Source organism: Megachile rotundata, chromosome 11 (assembly GCF_050947335.1).
Source record: "Megachile rotundata isolate GNS110a chromosome 11, iyMegRotu1, whole genome shotgun sequence".
NCBI lineage: Eukaryota > Metazoa > Arthropoda > Insecta > Hymenoptera > Megachilidae > Megachile > Megachile rotundata.
In genome coordinates this window covers 8,965,206-8,986,504 of record NC_134993.1, presented here as the reverse complement: position 1 = coordinate 8,986,504, position 21,299 = coordinate 8,965,206, and the positions used below count along the sequence as shown (strand labels likewise).

Here is a 21,299-nt window from a genome sequence, read left to right as displayed (position 1 = left end):
TCCCTAGGAAAGTCATCTTCACCCCATACTTTGCTATTGACCATAATATCACAAGCAGCTCATTCAAAAACAAGTACTATAAATCACCATCCAAAAATGAAATTATATTATCATTTAAATACCAAAAATGATATACCGCGATTTAAAAATATCCCAAAATGCAAAAGTAATTTGAACTGACCAAAACATTTAACTTTCCAGAAGAAAAACGATAATGGCCATTTCCACGTAACATTCAACGGACCGAAAGTGAAATATAAAATGGCCGCAATACGACAAAATGGAAGAATCCCGTAAACATCAGCACGCGTAACGCGTCTAACAATTATTCAATAATTCGAGTACATATGACATAAGATCGCATAGAGAAGTATGAAAAAGACTGCCTTCGAGTAGACTAATTTATGAAGAAATGAAATCGGGGCCGTCTTTAAACTCCCCCTTATTTATTTTAAAAAAGAACGAAGTTCCTTATTTTTAAAGAAAATACATTCGATGCGGAGAGTAAGTACAAGAGTAGGTGCAAGAAGACTTTGCTTTGATGTCTATAGCGTTCCTCTACGTTGCTTCTTTTGGCGGGAAATTTAAATCGAACGAATGTAATATCATGTGAGCTTTTAATTTTTTAGAAATCTACTTGTTATACATTTTTTTTATAATACTAATATTAGCTTTTGAAATATTTACATCAATTTTGCAATGTTGGAAAGTTGGAAAAGAAAGGTATATGCTAAAATGATTAAATATATATTATAGAAATGATTGTTAAAAATAATTTATAACGACGAATTATTTTTTAGAAAAGAATACAAATTTGTTAGAAAGAAATGACGGAATATTTATTACATATAAATTACTTGTAAATGTGTTACAGAGAACAAAACTTCTATTTATTATAAATTACAAATAAATAAATAATAACAAATTACATAGAAATTTGTTTTAAACGTTACGAATAAATGACAGAAGATTGTGCAAGTATAAAGCATTGTCCGACGCCATACTTGCACACTACGTACATTTTCCTACCGCGTTTTATTTGGCACAACCAGATTATGTTACTCTCTCTAAAAGTAATTTTTTGTCGTCTCTTGTATCTACTCTTTGCTCCAAGTTCGTGGACTTCGAGTGCTTTTAAAGTTGACTCAAAACGTCGTTAAACTTCGTAGAGTTAAAGACAGTCCTGAATAAAAAAGGACACCTTTTCTTTTTTGTTAAATCGTGACTAGGTATTTAAGATAAACGAACTGACCGGTAAATAGCGATATTTGATAGTGCAAGTATCGTGTGATAATTGACGGTTTTACACGATGTTTTACGGTACAGTAGACACTCGTTATATTGTCGTGGATAGGAAAAAGGATCCTTGGAATATGCGATGTAGCAAGAGGTTTTGTGTAACGTTTAACTGCCTGAGCACTGCCACCATTAATAAGGCGTCTTCGTGCGCCTTCGTATGCCTCCGTATGTGTTCAAGCGCCTTCGTGCGCCTTCGTGCGCCTTCGTGCGCCTTCGTGCAATCTCGTACGCCTTCGTACGTCTTCGTGCACTCTCGTACGTTTTCGTACGTCTTCGTGCACCTTCAAGGAAAGCTAACGCGACTACCAATATAACGAGGGACTACTGTATCAGGGAGTACACTCAGTCGTTCATATTTGTGCGTGGCAGTAATCCCGCGCTTACATTTTTGCATATGCTCTTTTAAACGTGATACCGCCATTTGTAATATTTAATAGACGTAGGTTTCTTTTTGTACATATCGCGAGCGTAAGTGTAAATTTAAGCTAGAGAAAATGTTCTGTTGATTGGAGATTAAATAAAATTCGAACGATCAACATTCAATTGCGAGTTTTATTTTAATGTAACCATACTCCATTGTATTAGAGGAAAATTCCCTATATTCCCTATATTTTATGAAAAATCGCAAATTGGTAAGTTTGGAGTTGAGATAGTTTGAGGATATTTTTAGAATTGTAATTAATGTAATATTTTTAGCATTATAATCGACATAATGTTTTTAAGAAAGTAATTAATTTATATTATACTAATTTTGGTATGTTATTTGACATTTAGCATATTAATCTTTAGAATTATATTTAATATAATATTTTTATATAAATAATTTAAATAAATTAAATCCATTTAAATAAATAATTTTCTGACCCATTTGAGTAAATAATTACTTACTAATATATTTGAATAAATAATTATTCACTAGTCTATTTGAATATATAATTATTTGCTAGTCAAATAAATAATTATTTACCTGTCTATTTAAATAAATATTTGTTAATCCATTTGAATAAGTAATTATTTGTTAATCCATTTGAATAAATAATTATTTGTTAACCCATTTGAATAAATAATTACATACTTGTATATTCCAATAAATAAATATTTATGTCTGTCGAAAAGCTTCTGTAATACATATAACATAAGCAGCCATCATGTAATCGTTAATACTACTTCGCACAGTCCACCCTTCATAAAATCCCTCTGGAGGCAGTGCCCAATTCGTCAGGAGATAAGGATAATTTGCTACTGCTGCATAATTATTACCCACTGAATATCTATAATAAAATAACCATCGAATTAACTACAATGACAATATAACAAAGAACGGTGATTCACTTACGCGAAACAAACGGTGACAAACACCCAAAGCAATATGGCGGATTTGGGTTCAGACGTGGATTTTAATCGGGAGGGTATATAACGATACTGCCGTGTTTCAATTTTCTATAAATTACGAAAAATAGTTTATATAAATTTTCTATTAGTTATGAAAAATAATTTATGTAAAATAGAGTCAAATGTAGCCTTTATGCCATAAATCTAGTTGGAAAGTATTTGAGGTTTTTGAAGACCCAGGCGTGTTCTAACGTTTCGCGCGTGAACCTTTGCTTTGTCTGTTACGGTCGCTTTCTATGCCACGTGTATTTTTCCAACGGACAGACGTTTGAAAAATTCAGCAGAAAGCAACTGACTTTCATGGAAAACGAATCGCACTTGTATAGTCATAGCTTTTGTTCGCGTTATGGCTCAGACTCCTAATTGCTACATGTTATCATTTTTATTAAAATATACAGGGTGTCTCACAACTAGTGAAGGTCCTTGACATGGCGGATAGCTGACGTGATTCTGAATAAGATTTCCCTTTGCAAAAATGGGGTTGGAAACTCCGTTTTTAAATTATTAAGGAAGAACACGGACCAATCAGAGCGCGAGGATTATTATGTGTTGAATTACTTTCACTACGCTTTAGATTACCACGCGTAAAATTACCGCACGTTGCATTACTACGCGTTGCATTACTATGTATTGAACTACTACCCGTTGAATATCCACGCGCTGGATTACTACGCGTTGGATACCCACACGCTGGACTACTACGCGTTAGATTACCACGCATTAGATTCCTACGCTTAGAATTACAACGCGTTGCATTATTACGCGTTGGATTACTACGCGTTGAATATGCACTCGCTGGATTACTACGCGTTGGATATCCACACGCTGGATTACTACACGTTGTATTACTACGCGTTGGATTACTATGCGTAGGATTACCACGTGTTGCATTACCACACGTTGCATTACTACGCGTTGAACTACTACCCATTGAATATCCACGCGCTGGATTACTACGCGTTAGATATTCACACGCTGGATTACTACGCGTTAGATTACCACGCATTAGATTCCTACGCTTAGAATTACCACGCGTTGCATTATTACGCGTTGGATTACTACGCGTTGGATATCCACACGCTGGATTACTACACGTTGTATTACTACGCGTTGGTTTACTACGCGTAGGATTACCACGCGTTGCATTACTACGCTTTGCATTACTACGCGTTGAACTACTACCCTGTGAATATCCACGCGCTGGATTACTACGCGTTGAACTACTACCCTGTGAATATCCACGCGCTGGATTACTACGCGTTGGATATTCACACGCTGGATTACTACGCGTTAGATTACCACGCATTAGATTCCTACGCTTAGAATTACCACGCGTTGTATTATTACGCGTTGAATATGCACGCGCTAGATTACTACGCGTTGGATATCCACACGCTGGATTACTACACGTTGTATTACTACGTGTTGGATTACTACGCGTAGGATTACCACGCGTTGCATTACTACGCGTTGGATTAACCACGCGTTGGATAACTACGCGTTATCCGAAGGTGTCGCTCTCGCATCTGCGAACGCGTAATCCTCGCGCTCTGATTGGTCCGTGTTTTTCCTTAATAATTCAAAAACGGAGCTTCAAACCCCATTTTTGCAAAGGGAAATCTTATTCAGAATCACGTCAACTACCCCGCATTTCAGGGACCTGCACTAGTTGTGAGACACCCTGCATATTGTTGTTGTATTTTAACCTGTGTTTATGTACATTACCTCACGTTATCCTAAAGTAAAAGAAGGTTGCAAAGAAGATAAGAATAATTTACCAAAAAGAAATTTAGGGAAAAAGGGGTAATTTTCCTATTCGGTTTTGATTAAATAAAAATAAATGACTCGTTTTTATTATATTTGTTTTGCTTTTGAAAAGAATGTCTTTAAAAATGCTCTACATAAAATTAGTATAGGTATAATAAAAATTGTGCATAGTATTTCTGTGTAAGAAGAGAGGAAATGTTTGCTTTTATAAGGAAGTTTGTGAAAGAGAAATGTATATGATTTGTGTGGACTGTAATGTATTATGGTACTTAAGAAAATTGTCTCTACCTCACATTATCGTCAATTAATTTAAGTACCTCTTGTCGAGATTGAGATTAAATCCCCACTCACAGTTATAAATTAGAGGGAAGTTAAACAGCGAGATTATTTGCGTTTGAACGGAGTAAGTGCTTTATCGTTAGAAATCAGTGTTTTAAATATTTTTAAATTTGTATTGGCAAACTCTTAAATTTATAAATTGACAAATTTCTGTATTTCTAAAGTTCTAAATTTTTAAATTTCAAAATTTGTAGCATTTTGAATATTGCAAAATTTGATATACTTAAATTTGTGAACCTTTCTAAAATTTGTAACTTACTAAAATTTCTAAAATTTGCAAAATGTCATATATTTAAAATTTGCAAAATTTAAAATTTCCAAAATTTCAATAACCACTTTCCTAAGCTAGGAAACTGAAAAACTTGGAAATATGCAAATTAAAAAATTAAAATACTAAACTAAATAATTAAATTGTACAATACTACAACTACCTCGGTTTCCCTGTTGATCATTTGATACAATTTAGAAACATCAAAGGCAGAGACGCCTGTAACAACAATGGCGCCGATGATGTAAGAACCATGGTGACAATACAAAGAATATATTACACTAGCCATGCTCAGTGTACCAAGTATTTCATACAGAGCATTGCATTTGTTTTTATTCTTCTGTTCTTCAATCTCTATCATCACCGGATCAAAAACTGCAAAAGAAAAATTTATGTTTTATAAATAACATATTGGTTGATTAATTTAACATGAAATGTTACTTAATAATTTGTCAGTAACATGTTACTTAATAATTTAGCAATGACAAGTTATTTAATAATTTTATAACAACATGTTATTTAATAATTTGTCAATAACATGTTAGTTAATAATTTGCCAATAACATGTTATTTATTAATTTAACAATGACAAGTTACTTAATAATTTTATAACAACATGTTAGCTAATAATTTGCCAATAACATGTTATTTATTAATTTAACTATGACAAGTTACTTAATAATTTTGTAACAACATGTTAGTTAATAATTTGTCAATAACATGTTATTTATTAATTTAACTATGACGAGTTACTTGATAATTTTATAATAACATGTTAGCTAATAATTTGCCAATAACATGTTATTTATTAATTTAACTATGACAAGTTACTTAATAATTTTGTAACAACATGTTAGTTAATAATTTGTCAATAACATGTTATTTATTAATTTAACTATGACGAGTTACTTGATAATTTTATAATAACATGTTAGCTAATAATTTGCCAATAACATGTTATTTATTAATTTAACTATGACAAGTTACTTAATAATTTTGTAACAACATGTTAGTTAATAATTTGTCAATAACATGTTATTTATTAATTTAACTATGACGAGTTACTTGATAATTTTATAATAACATATTACTTAATAATTTAACAATAAAATATTACTTACTGTATTCCTTAAAAAATAGTTTGTAAACCAGAACGATAAAGGACCGAGCACTAATAATCGCAATACCGCAGTATGCGAATATGAAATAAGAAACACATTTATATTGAACATAAGAATGTTTTATCAGGTTATAAATACAAGATCCACAAGTCAGAAATAAATATGAGCAAGATAAAATTGATTCTAATATCATAGCATTGTTTGAAGAAATAGGTTAAAATAATCAAAAATATTAAATTGTAATTTGGAATTTGGTAAAAAAATATCACTGTTGAAGAAAAAGTATTGAAATATGTATAAAATAACTGTGGTTGGTGTAATTGTCGATTATTTCCGTGAAAATTGGTGAACTGGTTTTGTTCTCTTGAGGTTATGCTGATTTTGTTTGTGAAATTGTCTGCTCTGACGTTATCATTAAATGTATGTATATATGTACTTACCTAAATGTATTTCTAAATGTACAGTACATATTTATATCTGAATTTCCGATTTTCCAAATTTCCAAATTGCAAAATTTCCAACTTTCCAATTTTCCAATTTTCCAATTTTCCAATTTTCCATTTTTCCAATTTTCCAATTCTCCAACTTTCCAATTTTCCAATATTCCAAACTCCCAAACTGCAAAATTTCCAACTTTTCAAATTTCCAACTTTCCAACTTCCCAGCTTCCCAATTTTCCAATTTTCGAATTTTTCAAATTTCCAAATTTCCAATTTCCCAAATTCCCAATTTTCCAATTTTCCAATTTCCAAATTTCCAAATTTCCAAATTTCCAAGTCTCCAAATTTCTAAATTCCCAATTTCCCAATTTCCAAGTCTCCAAACTTCTAAATTTCTAAATTCCCAAATTTCCAAATTTTTTAATTTTCTACATTCCTACATTCCTACATTCCTACATTCCTACATTCCTACATTCATGCAGTCCTACATTCGTACATTCTTACATTCCAACATTCCAACATTCCAACATTCCAACATTCCAACATTCTTACATTCCCACATTCCTCCATCCCAACTTTAAGAACCCTAAAATTCCAAATTTCCAAATATATAAACTTTTAATTACAAAATCCCAATTTTCCTAAACTTCCAAATTATAAAACCTGTGATCACCGTATATTTCTTATGATCAAACCCCCACAATCTGAATCTGTCTATTGTAATACCGAATCGATATTCAACCGTGTTAATTTGCCATCGATAATTAAAATTCAACCCATCGATAATCTATGACATCATGTACGAAATAAATGTGATACCTTCGTGCGATAGTTTTTCTTGGACACGATGCTTCGCGATAGGATTGATAAGCATGCGTTAGAAAAGTGCAAGAATATTAACGAACGTGCGTGATATGACGCTATGCAAAATATATTCCTTATTGTGTTTTGTAAGTTAATTGCGATATACATGATAATAGCAGCAGAGAACGTCAGTAGCGAAAACATTGTTTACAATTCTGTTTACTGTAACAGTAATCAAGCGACCATGAAAAATACCACTGTGAGTATTAACAAATTCAACAGACACTGTGTCATTAATTATTAACAAATAAATCAGCTTAACAAGGTTCAAAACGTTGATGTTTAAAACATAACCAATTCTTGTCAAAGACTACTGTCACATCAAGTTATTAATATTACTGTTTATTGCAGAGTGTAAATTTTTATACCACGGAGGAAGCAGAAGAAAATATTGTAAAAATTCACAGCCAGGAGTGCACCGATTTGTCCGAAATTTTTAAACAGTGGCGTAAGACATTTGTACAAAATAGCAGCGTAGAAGATTTTTTAACTGAAAATGTAGAATTTGTAAAAGAGAGACGGTTCGAATCGAATCCTAGGGAGCACGAAGTCAGTTATATTTTAGATTTTTGCGATGATTTTTCATCCGTAAATACTAACCGCAGACTTGTCAGAAATTTAAAATCGATTAGTTACGAATCTAATCCATTAGTAAGATCCAATCCATTAGTAAAATCTCCATTAGTAAGATCCAATCGTAGGAAATCGAAGAGGGCCCGAAGATCGTCGAATTTGTTTTTCCGCGGCAAGAAGAGAAGACCGAATCGAACGACCAGCAGGGATTTTCGTAGTAACGGGACATTTTTATTGACGAGATTGCTGGCGCTGCCATATTCGAGCACTTTAGTGAACCGAAATGTCGATCTTCGACAAATTCTGCGACTACCAGTCACAAAAGTAGGTTTCGTTAAGAAAAGAAGAAAACGAAGTGTGGAAACGACTGAGGAAGTATGGAAAGAAGTAACGGCGTATATGGGTGGACTTCATGCGCTCACGACGCCATTTGTAGAGTCCCAGTTGACGTATAACACAGAACATCAGAGTGAAATAGATATTTTGCAAACGACGTTGAGTTGGTTAGAGAGAAATACTGTGAGCGAGGATGCGGAAACAGAAATGTTTCATAATGAGGAATACGAGGAAGATTATAAGGAAGAATATGATTATGGAGATGAGGAGTCTACTCTAGAGTCTCTCTCGTGGAGTGACTATTTGGTTCAAGTGACTACAACAGAAGAAACAACAACAAAAAGAGAAATAACTACGACAGAAAGAATAACTACAACAGAAGAAATAATTATAACGCCAGTAATAACTACTACAGAAGAAATAACGACGACGAGAGAAATTACTACAACAGAAAAAATTACTACAATGCCACTAATAACTACGACGGAAGAAATGACTACAACAACAGTAATAACTACGACCAAAGAATTAACTACAACACCACTAATAACTACAACAGAAGAAATGACTACAACACCAGTCATTACTACAACAGAAAAAATACCAACAACACAAGAAATGACCACAACACCTGTCACAACTACAACGCCAATAACAACTATAACAGAAGAAATGACTACAACAGCGGCCGTAACTACAACAAAAGAGAGAACTACAACACCACCAATAACTACAACAGAAGAAATGACTACAACAGAGGAAGCGACTACAACACCAGTCATTACTACAACGACAACGATAACTACAACAGCAGTCACAACTACAACACCAACGATAACTACGACTGAGGAGGCAAGTACAACGCCATTAATAACTACAACAGAAGAACTGACAACAACAGAAGAAATAAAAACAACAGAAGAAGCGACTACAACAACAGTCATTACTACAACAGAAAGAATACCCACAACACACGAAGTGACCACAACACCAGTTGTAACTACAACACTAGTGATAACAACGACTGAGGAGACAAGTACAACGCCCGTAATAACTACTGCAGAAGAAATGACTACAACAGAGGAAATAACAACAACGGAGGAAGTGACTACAACACCAGCCATTACTACAACAGAAAGAATAACTACGACGGAAAGAGTAACGACAACTCCAGTAATAACTACAACCGAAGAAACGACGACAACACATGTGCTAACTACAACTGAAGAAGTAACTACAACGCCAGTAATAACAACAACGCAGGTTGTGATTACAACACCAATCGTCACTACAACAGAAACAGTAACTACAACGCCAGAAATAACTACGACAGAAGTAGTAACTACAACCCCAGTAATAACTACAACAGAAAAATTAACAACAACAGAAGAAATAACCACAACAGAAGAAACAACTACAACAGAAAGTATACCTACAACAGAAGAAACTACCACACCTCCAGTTATAACTACAACACCAATGATAACTACAACTGTAGAAATGACTACAACACCAGTCGCAACTACAACATCAGTGGTGACTACGACTGAAGAGACAAGTACAACACCCGTAATAACTACTACAGAAGAAATGACTACTACAGAGGAAATAACAACTACGGAGGAAGTGACTACAACAGAAAGAATAACCACGACGGAAAGAGTAACTACAACACTAGTAATAACTACAACCGAAGAAACGACGACAACACATGTGATAACGACAACTGAGGAAGTAACTACAACGCCAGCAATAACAACAACAGAAAGAATAACTACAACCGAAGAAACGACGGCAACACCTGTGCTACCTACAACTGAGGAAGTAACTACAACGCCAGTAATAACAACAACAGAAAGAATAACCACAACTGAAGAAACGACGACAACACCTGTGCTAACTACAACTGAAGAAGTAACTACAACGCCAGCAATAACAACAACAGAAAGAATAACTACAACTGAAGAAACGACGACAACACCTGTGCTAACTACAACTGAAGAAGTAACTACAACGACAGCAATAACAACAACGGAAAGAATAACTACAACCGAAGAAACGACGACAACACCTGTGATAACTACAACTGAAGAAGTTACTACAACGCCAGTAATAAAAACAGCAGAAAGAATAACTACAACCGAAGGAACGACGACAACACCTGTGATAACCACAACTGAAGAAGTAACTACAACGCCAGTAATAACAACAACAGAAAGACTAACTACAACCGAAGAAACGACGACAACACCTGTGCTACCTACAACTGAGGAAGTAACTACAACGCCAGTAATAACAACAACAGAAAGAATAACTACAACTGAAGAAACGACGACAACACCTGTGATAACCACAACTGAAGAAGTAACTACAACGCCAGTAGTAACAACAACAGAAAGAATGACTACAACAGAAGAAATGATTGCAACTGCATCACCTACAATAACGACTGTACCATCAACAACTGCAATACCAGAAACTACTACTGAGGAAACAACTACTTTAATTACAACAGAAGTTATACTACCTACAACAGTCACAGTACCTATAACAACAATGGTAACAACTAGTACTGAAGAAGTAACAACCACTATTACAGAGGAAAGTACAACATTAATTACAACTACAATACAAGAAACAACAGAGGAATCTACAGTTGCAACAACGACAGAAGTTGCGGTGCCAACAACGACGACGTCAATACCTACTACAACAGAAGTAGCAATGACTACTATGGCTACTACAACAACACAAATAGCAACAACTACAATAAGTACAACAACAGAAGTAATGACGACTATAACGGCTACAACAACAGAGTTCACAGAGGTTGTTACCACAACACTTACTGAAGTTCTGACTACTGAGTCTATAACAACTACTGAACAACCAACAACTACAACATTAATGGCAACAACAACAGCTACCGTGGCTCAAACTACAGTGGAAGAAACAACTACGGCGTCAATAACAAGTACTGAACAACCAACAACAATGGCAACAACAACAGCTACCGTAGTTCGAACTACTGTGCCAGAAATAACTACTGAGACAATAACAACAACTGAAAGGACAACAACAGTTACGGTAGCTCCAACTACTGAGTCAGTAATAACTACCGAACAGCCAACAACTACAACAACAATAGCTACCATAACTCCAACAACTGTGCCTGAAACAACTACCGAAAGAATAACAACTACAACAACAGTTGCAGTAGCTACAACTACTGAACAGCCAACAACTACAACAATAGCAACAACAACATCTACCGTAACTCCAACTACTGAATCAGTAACGAGTACTGAGCAGCCAACAACTACAACAACTGTCGCTACTGTAGAAACAACAACAGAAACAATAACTACTGCTGTCGAAACAACTACAGAAACAACAACTACTGTCGGCGAAACAACTACAGAAGCAATAACTACTACTGTCGAAACAACTACAGAAGCGGCGACTACTGCTATAGAAACAACTACAGAAACAACAACTACTGTCGTGGAAACAACTATTACAACATCAGCTACTCCTACGGAAAGAACAACTACAATGGCAGCCACTATTGTTGTCGAAACAACTACAGAGGCAATGACTACTACTGCAGAAACAACAACCACAGAAGCAACAACTACTGCCGTCGAAACAACAACTACAGAAGCAACTACTGTTGTAGAAACAACTACAATAGCAGCTACAACTACTAAAATAATTATGACGGCATTAACAACAACTCCTACTACTACATCCATAACAACCACTGAAATACCGACAACAATCACTGAAACTCCTTCCACAACTACCACAGAAGAAAGTACAACAACAACGATCATAACAACAGCAATAGGAGAGACTACTACTGAGACTACTTCTTCACCAACTACTACAGTCAAAATAACTTCTACCACTGTTAGTACTGAACCAACAACTACAACAGCAGAAACAACAACAACTCTCACCACAATTGTAGAAGCTCTAACTACGGTACCAAGAACCACTACAGAAGAAAGTACAACGGTTATTGTAACGACAGAGGAAGAAACAACTGTGGAGACTAGTGTTCCAACGACTACAGTTACAACTCCAACAACAACCAGTGTCGTAGAAACAACATCAGTACCAACCACAACTGAAACAATTACAACAGAATCGACAGCAGTTCTTATGGTGACATCTACAACAGCTCTGACCACGATACCAACAACTACCACAGAGAGTACAACAACAAGAACAACAGAAGAAGAAACAACTACAGAATTGACTATTATAACAACTACAGCTGCTACGATAGCTCTAACTACACTGGAATTAACTAGTACCGAGGAGCCTGAAACAACACCTACAACCACTGAGATGATAACAACGGAAACAACTGTAATTACGATCATAACAACACAGGCTGCAACAACAACACCAACAATTACCGAAGAAAGTACAAGTACAGTGCAGGAAACCACAGAACCTACTGTCTTCGAAACAACTATGATTACAGTAGCTCCTACTACAGAACCAGTAAGGATTACTGAAGAAGAAACAACAACAGCAGCAACCACAACAGAATTGATTACAGCGCCTACGACTACAACAACGACTACAGAATCACCAGTTACAGTTGTGGAAACTACTACTGTGGAAATGACAGTCATCACTACGACTGTAGAAGAAACAACAACAGAGCCTGCTGTTGTACCTACAACTATAGCTACAGTAGCTACAACTACAAAGTCAATAGAAACAACTACAGCGGAACCAACTACAACAACGGAAATGACTACTACAGAATCGACTACTGTCCTGACTACAACTTCGTCCATAATACCGGCAACAACAACAACACTGGAGAGCACTACTGAGTTATTGGCAGCGACTACTGTAGAGACAGCAACAGCGATAACAGGGACAACAACAGCATCTACTGTATCACCAAGTACTACAACTACAGTAACAACAACAATGACAACAGAAAGCACCACTGAGAAAACAGAAACGACTATTTTGGAGATAACATCCACAGAAGAAGCTGTGACAACGGAATATACCGTGGAAACACCAACCTCAGAGTCTACAACAAGAGTTACAGAAACAACGGCGATTGAAGTACCAACAACAACAACTATAATGGAAACAACGAGTACTGCAGTACCAACAACGACAAGTATTTTAGAAACGACCACCGAAATACCAACAACAAGTATTACAGAACCCACAACAGAAGTACCAACAACAATAAGCATTGCAGAAACAACAACTACAGAAGTACCAACAACAACAAGTAGTATAGAAACAACGACTACTGCAGCACCAACAACGACAAGTATTCTAGAAACGACTACTGAAATACCAACAACAACAAGTATTACAGAAACCACAACAGAGCAGCCAACAACAATAAGCATTGCAGAAACAACAACTACGGAAGTACCAACGACAACAAGTAGTATAGAAACAACGACCGCTGCAGCACTAACAACGACAAGCATTCTAGAAACGACTACTGAAACACCAACAACAACAAGTATTACAGAAACCACAACAGAGCAGCCAACAACAATAAGCATTGCAGAAACAACAACTACGGAAGTACCAACGACAACAAGTATTATAGAAACAACGACCACTGCAGTACCAACAACGACAAGTATTCTAGAAACGACTACTGAAACACCAACAACAACAAGTATTACAGAAACCACAACAACCGAGCGACCAACAACAATAAGCATTGTAGAAACAACAACTACAGAAGTACCAACAACAACAAGCATTGTAGAAACAGTAACTACAGAAGTGCCAACAACAACAAGTATTATAGAAACAACGACCACTGCAGTACCAACAACAACTACCGAAGTACCGACAACAACAAGCATTATAGAAACAATAACTACCTTAGTACTAACAACAACAAGCATTATAGAAACGACATCTACTGAAGTACCAACAACAACCAGTATTGCGGAAACACCTATTACTGAAATACCAACAACAACAAGCATTATAGAAACCACGACTACTGAAGTACCAACAACAACAACAAGTGTTATAGAAATCACTACTGTAGAACTACCAGCAACAAGCATTATAGAAACAACAACTACTGAAGAAAGTGTAACAACCACGATAATAACAATATTCACTACCGAAGAAATTACAATACCAGTAACCACTATTGAAGAAACCACAGTTACCCTAACAATACCAACAATAACTACTGAAGAAAGTACACCAACCACAATATTATTAACTACTATAGAAGAAACTACGATTACTACCGAAGAAAGTGCAACTACTCCAACAATATTGATAGCTACTGCCGAAGAAAGCACAACATTTGCAATAACAAGCGCCATTACGGAAGAAACTACAACTACTCCGACAATACTGACAGTTACTACTGAAGAAAGCACAACATTAGCAACAACAAGCGCAATTACAGAAGAAACTACAACTATTCCGATAATAATAACAACTACTACTGAAGAAACTACAGTTATTCCGATAACGCTAACAGCTATAACTGAAGAAACTATAGCTACAACAACCTCAACTATTGAAGAAACTACGACTATTCCAATAATACTGACAGCTGTTACTGAAGAGAGCACAACTTCTGCAACAATAATTGCTACTACTGAAGAAGCTACAACTATCCCGACAATAATAACAACTACTACTGAAGAAACTACAACTATTCCGATAGTACTGACAGCTATTACTGAAGAAAGCACAACTATAGCTACAACAACCTCAACCATTGAAGAAACCACGACTATTCCAACAATGTTGACAGTCACTACTGAAGAAATTACGACTATCCCGATAATAATGACAACTGCTACTGAAGAAAGCACAACTTTAACAACGACAATCGCCACTACTGAAGAAACAACGACTATTCCGATAACATTGACAACCATTGAAGAAGTAACTACAGCTATCCCGACAATAATAACAACTACTACTGAAGAAACTACAACTATTTCGATAATACTGACCACTATTACTGAAGAAAGCACAACTGTAGTTACAACAACCTCAATTATTGAAGAAACTACGACTATTCCAACTATACTGACAGCTACTACTGAAGAAACTACGACTATTCCGATAATATTGACAACTATTGAAGAAGAAATTACTCTCCCGGTAACAATGACAACTGCTACTGAAGAAAGTACACCTGTAACAACAACTACTACGGAAGAAACTGCATTTATTCCAATAACAGTGACAACTACTGAAGAAACTACCACTATTCCAACACTAATAACTAGTATTGAAGAAAGTACAATAACCACATTTTTACCAACCACTACTGAAGAAAGTACAATAACCACATTTTTACCAACCACTACTGAAGAAAGTACAACGACTATTATTATCTCACCAACAATAGAGCTAACTACTACAGAATCTATTGGTGTTTCAACGACTATGTCTACAATAATTTTAACAACAGTAACAGTAACTAGTACTGAAGAAATAGCGACTACTACTACGGAAATTTCTGAATTAACTTCTCCTACCACTACTATTTTTCCTACAATGGCTACCATTGTTACCACTGTTTCACCTACGATACGTTTAGATACTACCAGTTTGATTACAACTGAAGAAGAAACTACTATAGTATTAACAACGCCAATCGTAACTACAGAGTCCACTGCAACTACTGAGCAATCGACTGAAGGTGTATTTACAACTATTTCGCCAACTACAGAAATGGTGACGTGGACGACTACGCCTGAAATCGTAAGTAGAATGATGTTTCATATTTTTGAATTTGAAGATTTGGGAGTTTTGAAAATTATAAATTTGAAAACTGAATTTTTAGGTTATTGAATAGATTGCAGAATTTGAGATTTTTTAAATTTGTAAATTAGAGAATTTCTGTATTTGCAAGATATGAATTTTTAGATTTGAAAATTTGTGATTTCAAAAATTCCAAATTTTCAAATTATTGTATGTGCAAATTTTTTATTTCCTAAATCTTAAGAATTTTGAGTTTAGAAATTCTTAAATATGTAAACTTAAAAATTCGAAAATTCTTAATTTGTGAAACTTGAAAACCGAAATTCTGAAACTTGAAAACCTAAATTAACATTTCAATTATTAATGAAAGCTTTCTACAATTCAATATCGTTATTGTTACAACCATTTTGAATAATTATTATTATCATAGGTAAAAATAACAACAATAGAAGTAACAACGCCTGAAATAACAACGGAGTACTTTGAAATGACAGAAACATACCATGACACAGAATTCGAGGAAGAATATAAAGAAGAATACGAAGAAGAAACAACTGTAGAACTAACATGGTCCGAGTACGAAGAACTGACAACCGTTAAATTGAAACCAGAAACAACAACTGTACCTCCATTGATAATTACAACGGAAAAACTTACTACTGTAATTACTACACCAACACCAACTACGGAAATTACTGAAATAACGACAGAAAGTTTCACTACAACTGAAGAAACAACTGAGACTTCGTTTATTACAAGTGAGAAAACAACATTTACTACAGAGTCACCAGTTGTAACTACAGAAACAACAATGTCTATTGCGCCCGAGATTACTTCACCAACATCAACCACAGAAATTACGACAATAACAACTGAGACAACCAGTGTCGAAACTATGGAAGTTACAACAGAGTCTATATCAACTGGTGTTGTTACGGAAACAACAGAAACAACTGTTGCAGTAGAAGTTGAAATTACTTCACAGTTTACTACGGAAGTTACTGAAACAACAACAGTAGTTACTGAAACAACAGAATCCGCGACTGAATTAGTGACTACGGAATCTTTGCCAACAAATGTAACAACTGAAACAACTGAAATAACTGCTGAAATTGAAGTTACATCACCGCTTACTATGGAAGTTACTGAAACAACTACAGTTACTGAAACAACCGTGTCTGTGACGGAATCTGTTACTACAGAATTTGTACCAGTTAATGTAACAACTGAAACAACCGAATTTACAACGGAACTTGTTACGACAGAATTTGTGGCGGTTAATGTAACAACTGAAACAACCGAATTTACAACAGAATCTATTACGACAGAAATTTCACCTGTTGGTGTAACTACTGAAGCAACTGAAACAACGGAATCTGTTACGACAGAATTTGTACCGGTTAACGTAACAACGGAAACAACTGAATTTACAACGGAATCAATTACAACAGAATTTGTGCCGGTTAATGTAACAGCAGAAACAACTGAAACAACCGAATCTACAACGGAATTTATTACAACAGAATTTGTGCCGATTAATGTAACAACAGAAACAACTGAAACAACAGAATCCGCAACAGAATCTGTTACGACAAAATTCGTGCCGATTAATGTAACTATTGAAACAACTGAAACAACCGAATCTACATCAGAATCTGTTACGACAGAATTATTGCCAATTAACGTAACAATGGAAGCAACTGAAACAACCGAATTTACAACGGAGTTTATTACAACAGAATTTGTGCCGATTAATATAACAACAGAAACAACTGAAACAACTGAATCTACAACAGAATCTGTTACAACAGAATTTTTGCCAATTAACGTAACAATGGAAGCAACTGAAACAACCGAATTTACAACGGAGTTTATTACAACAGAATTTGTGCCGATTAATATAACAACAGAAACAACTGAAACAACTGAATCTACAACAGAATCTGTAACAACAGAATTTTTGCCAATTAATGTAACAACTGAAACTACTGAAACAACGTTATCTGTTGAAGTTACTTCACCAGTAGCAGAAACAACGGAATCCTCCGAATTTACAACCGAATCAGTAACTGCAACGAATATAACAGAAGAGACTACAGAAACAACCGTTAGTACAGTAATTACGTTGTATACTCCGATCACTGAAAGTACAACAACAACTGCTGCAACAACATTTATTACTGCAGAGCCGCCAGAATATACGATTACGTTTACAACTTTCGCTACCGAAACTGTACCCGTTAATATAACTACAGAAACAACCGAAACAACTGAGTCCACGGAGATGGAAGTAACTTCATTTACAACAGAAATCTTAATAATGACGACGGAATCTCCCGTTGTTGAAACTGAAATAACTGAATCTGTAACCGAATTTGAAACTACTGAATGGTTAGCGATTACAACCACTGAAACAACTGAAGCAACTGTATACATCGTATCTGAGATTACTATGCCGTTGACAACAACAGAGATGGTAGAAACAACAATTGAATCTCCAATTGTTAGTATTGAAACAACTGTTGTGACGGAGCTAACAACTGTTACTACAGAGTCGTTGCCTACTCTTTTTACAACTGAAGCAACTGAAACAACTGAAACAACTTTCGTGACGGAGCTAACAAGTATGACTACAGAGTCGTTGCCTACTCTTTTTACAACGGAAGCAACTGAAACAACTGAAACAACTTTTGTGACGGAGCTAACAATTATGACTACAGAGTCGTTGCCTACTCTTTTTACAACTGAAGCAACTGAAACAACTAAAACAACTGTTTCTATTGAAGTAACATTCCCCGAAGAGACATCTACCGAAGAAACTGAACTCATTACTGAAACAACAGAAGAGTATGAGGAAGAGTACGAAGAAGAAGAAACTACCGAAGAAGAACCAGAGGTCTACGACTATGTAGAAAGCACCGAAACAACATTAACTTCGACCACGGAGAGTCCACTACTCACGACGGAATTGACAACTGTTGCAAAGTTGCCAACTGTAGAACCACCTAAAACAACTGAAACAACCGTCTCCGTTACAGTCGAAGTAACAACACTGACAACTACAGAAATAGCAACGGAAACTCCACTTCTTCCGGAAACAACATTTTCAACAACGGAGCTAACAACTATGACCACTGAGTACTTACCTGTTAATCTAACAACAGAAACAACTGAAACAACATTATATGCTGTGACAGAAATCACTTTAGAAACAACCACAGAATCTTTACCTGTATTAATCACAACATCAGAATTTACTGAATCGACGATTGAAACTACTAAATATTTTACAATTAATGCAACAACAGAAACAACCGAAACAACTGAGTCCACGGAGATGGAAGTAACTTCATTTACAACAGAAATCTTAATAATGACGACGGAATCTCCTGTTGTTGAAACTGAAATAACTGAATCTGTAACCGAATTTGAAACTACCGAATGGTTAGCGATTATAACTACTGAAACAACTGAAACAACAGAAACAACTGAAACAGCAGAAATAACTGAAACAACTGAAACGACTGAAACCGCTGTAACAACTAAAACAACTGAAATAGCTGAAACAGCTGAAACAACTGAAGCAACCGAAACAGCAGAAACAACTGGAACAACTGAAATGACTGAAACTGCTGTAACAACTAAAACAACTGAAACCGCTGAAACAACTGAAGCAACCGAAACAGCTGAAACAACTGAAACAACCGAAAGCACTGAAACAACTGTTTCTATTGAAGAAACAACGTCTACCGAAGAGATATCTACCGAGGAAACTGAAGTAATTCCTGAGACAACATCAGAAGAGTACGAGGAGGAATATGAGGAAGAGTACGAAGAAGAAGAAACTACCGAAGAACTAGAGGTTTATGATTATGAAGAAAGCAACGAAACAACATTAAGTTCAACAATGATTAGTCCACTTGTCACAACGAAATTGACAACAGTTGCAAAGTTGGTAACTATAGAAACAACTGAAACAATTGAAACAACTGAAACTGGAACAACTGAAACAACTGAAACGACTAGGACAACTGAAACAACTGGAACAACAGAAACAATTGAAACAGTCAAAATCACTAGAACAACTGAAACAACTGAAGTAACTGGCATAACTAGAACAACTAGAACAACTGAAACTACTGAAAGTACTGAAAGTACTGAAAGTACTGAATCAACTGAAACTGGAACTACTGAAATAACAGAAACTATTGAAACAGCTGAAGTAACTGGAACAACCGTCTCCATCGAAACAGCTGAAGTAACTGGAACAACCGTCTCCATCGAAACAGAAGTAACTTCACCATCCACTTTAGAAATTACAGAATCTCCACTATCTCCTCCGAAAATAACATTATCAACAACAGGACTAACAACTATGAGCACAATATCATTCCCAGAAAATTTCACCATCGAAACCTCAGAAGTGACCCTTTCCATATCAACATTTTCTCCGGTTCAGTTTACAAGTCTCAGTACGTTTGAAACAACGCCGTTCATCTATATCACACCATTCGAAACAACAACAAAATCCTTCGAAATAACTACATTCCCCAAAGAGATATCTCCCGAAGAAACTGAACTAATTTTTGAACCAACATCAGAAGAGTACGAAGAAGAATACGAAGAAGAGTACGAAGAAGAAGAAACTACAGAAGAGCTTTTCGATTACGAAGAAAGGAACGAAACAACACTGAGTTCAACTATGAGTCCGTTCTTCACAACGGAATTACCCATCGCAGTGCTTCCACCTGTAGAAACAACTGGAACTACAATGTTCTTTGAGGTTAACGTCACCACTGCGTCTATCACCGAAAGCCCTGCAACAACCGAGTGGAGAACAATTAGTGAAACAACCGAAAGTGTTGTATTCACAACGGAGAGTACTAGTTTTCATTTGGAAGTCACAGAGTCTACGGAGTCCACATCTCGTACACCGATAATTGTTGTGGAAACTGTTTCTTCGCCTGAAGTTATAATTTCTCCTGAAGTCACAACTTCTGCTTTTGAAATTACGACACTTTCTTCTGAAAGCACCATTTCTTCTCCTGAAGTTATTATTTCTTCTCCTGAAGTCGTGACAATTTCTTCACCTGAAGTTGTGACCATTTCTTCTCCTGAAGTTATGACAATTTCTTCTCCTGAAAT

At 35.5% G+C, this 21,299-nt stretch overlaps 3 protein-coding genes across 9 annotated transcripts in view; 2 read left to right on the top strand and 1 right to left on the bottom strand.

Annotated features, from left to right (window-relative positions):
- kkv (hyaluronan synthase-like protein kkv) overlaps positions 1-1,842 on the top strand; it is an 85,003-nt gene extending 83,161 nt beyond the window's left edge. For all 6 annotated transcript variants that reach the window (XM_076537323.1, XM_076537324.1, XM_076537322.1 and 3 more), the window contains one exon: positions 202-1,842. Coding sequence is in view for 1 of the 6 variants with exons in the window: in XM_076537322.1 (XP_076393437.1) it covers positions 202-215 (14 nt within the window). In the remaining 5 variants the exon portion in view is untranslated. The remainder of the gene's footprint in view (positions 1-201) is intronic.
- A 513-nt stretch (positions 1,843-2,355) lies between these two features.
- LOC105662240 (uncharacterized) lies at positions 2,356-6,607 on the bottom strand. 2 transcript variants are annotated; one of them, XM_076537326.1, is made up of 4 exons: positions 6,187-6,607; positions 5,226-5,440; positions 2,636-2,739; positions 2,356-2,570 (listed from the first exon to the last, which is right to left on the bottom strand). In XM_076537326.1, the coding sequence occupies exons 1-4, from the start codon at positions 6,377-6,379 to the stop codon at positions 2,399-2,401; spliced, it is 684 nt and encodes a 227-aa protein (XP_076393441.1). In that variant the 5' UTR covers positions 6,380-6,607; the 3' UTR covers positions 2,356-2,398. The 2 variants fall into 2 exon arrangements, with proteins under 2 accessions (XP_076393441.1, XP_076393442.1); XM_076537327.1 differs by having other exon boundaries at positions 5,229-5,440.
- A 1,067-nt stretch (positions 6,608-7,674) lies between these two features.
- LOC105662239 (uncharacterized) lies at positions 7,675-21,280 on the top strand. The gene is made up of 4 exons (XM_076537236.1): positions 7,675-7,689; positions 7,842-16,154; positions 16,585-21,228; positions 21,275-21,280. Exons 1-4 carry the CDS (start codon positions 7,675-7,677, stop codon positions 21,278-21,280), a joined length of 12,978 nt encoding a protein of 4,325 aa, XP_076393351.1.
- Positions 21,281-21,299: the final 19 nt, after the last annotated feature.

What these genes read in the sequence shown, in the direction of transcription:
- LOC105662240 (XM_076537326.1), bottom strand. Translation starts at nt 6,379, where the DNA reads ATGATATTAGAATCAATTTTATCTTGCTCATATTTATTTCTGACTTGT. An exon ending in TCAACAGGGAAACCGAGGTA is followed by an intron (nt 2,740 to 5,225) that starts GTTGTAGTATTG and finishes CGTAATTTATAG; the next exon opens with AAAATTGAAACACGGCAGTA. An exon ending in TTTGTCACCGTTTGTTTCGC is followed by an intron (nt 2,571 to 2,635) that starts GTAAGTGAATCA and finishes ATTTTATTATAG; the next exon opens with ATATTCAGTGGGTAATAATT.
- LOC105662239 (XM_076537236.1), top strand. An exon ending in GGACGACTACGCCTGAAATC is followed by an intron (nt 16,155 to 16,584) that starts GTAAGTAGAATG and finishes TTATTATCATAG; the next exon opens with GTAAAAATAACAACAATAGA.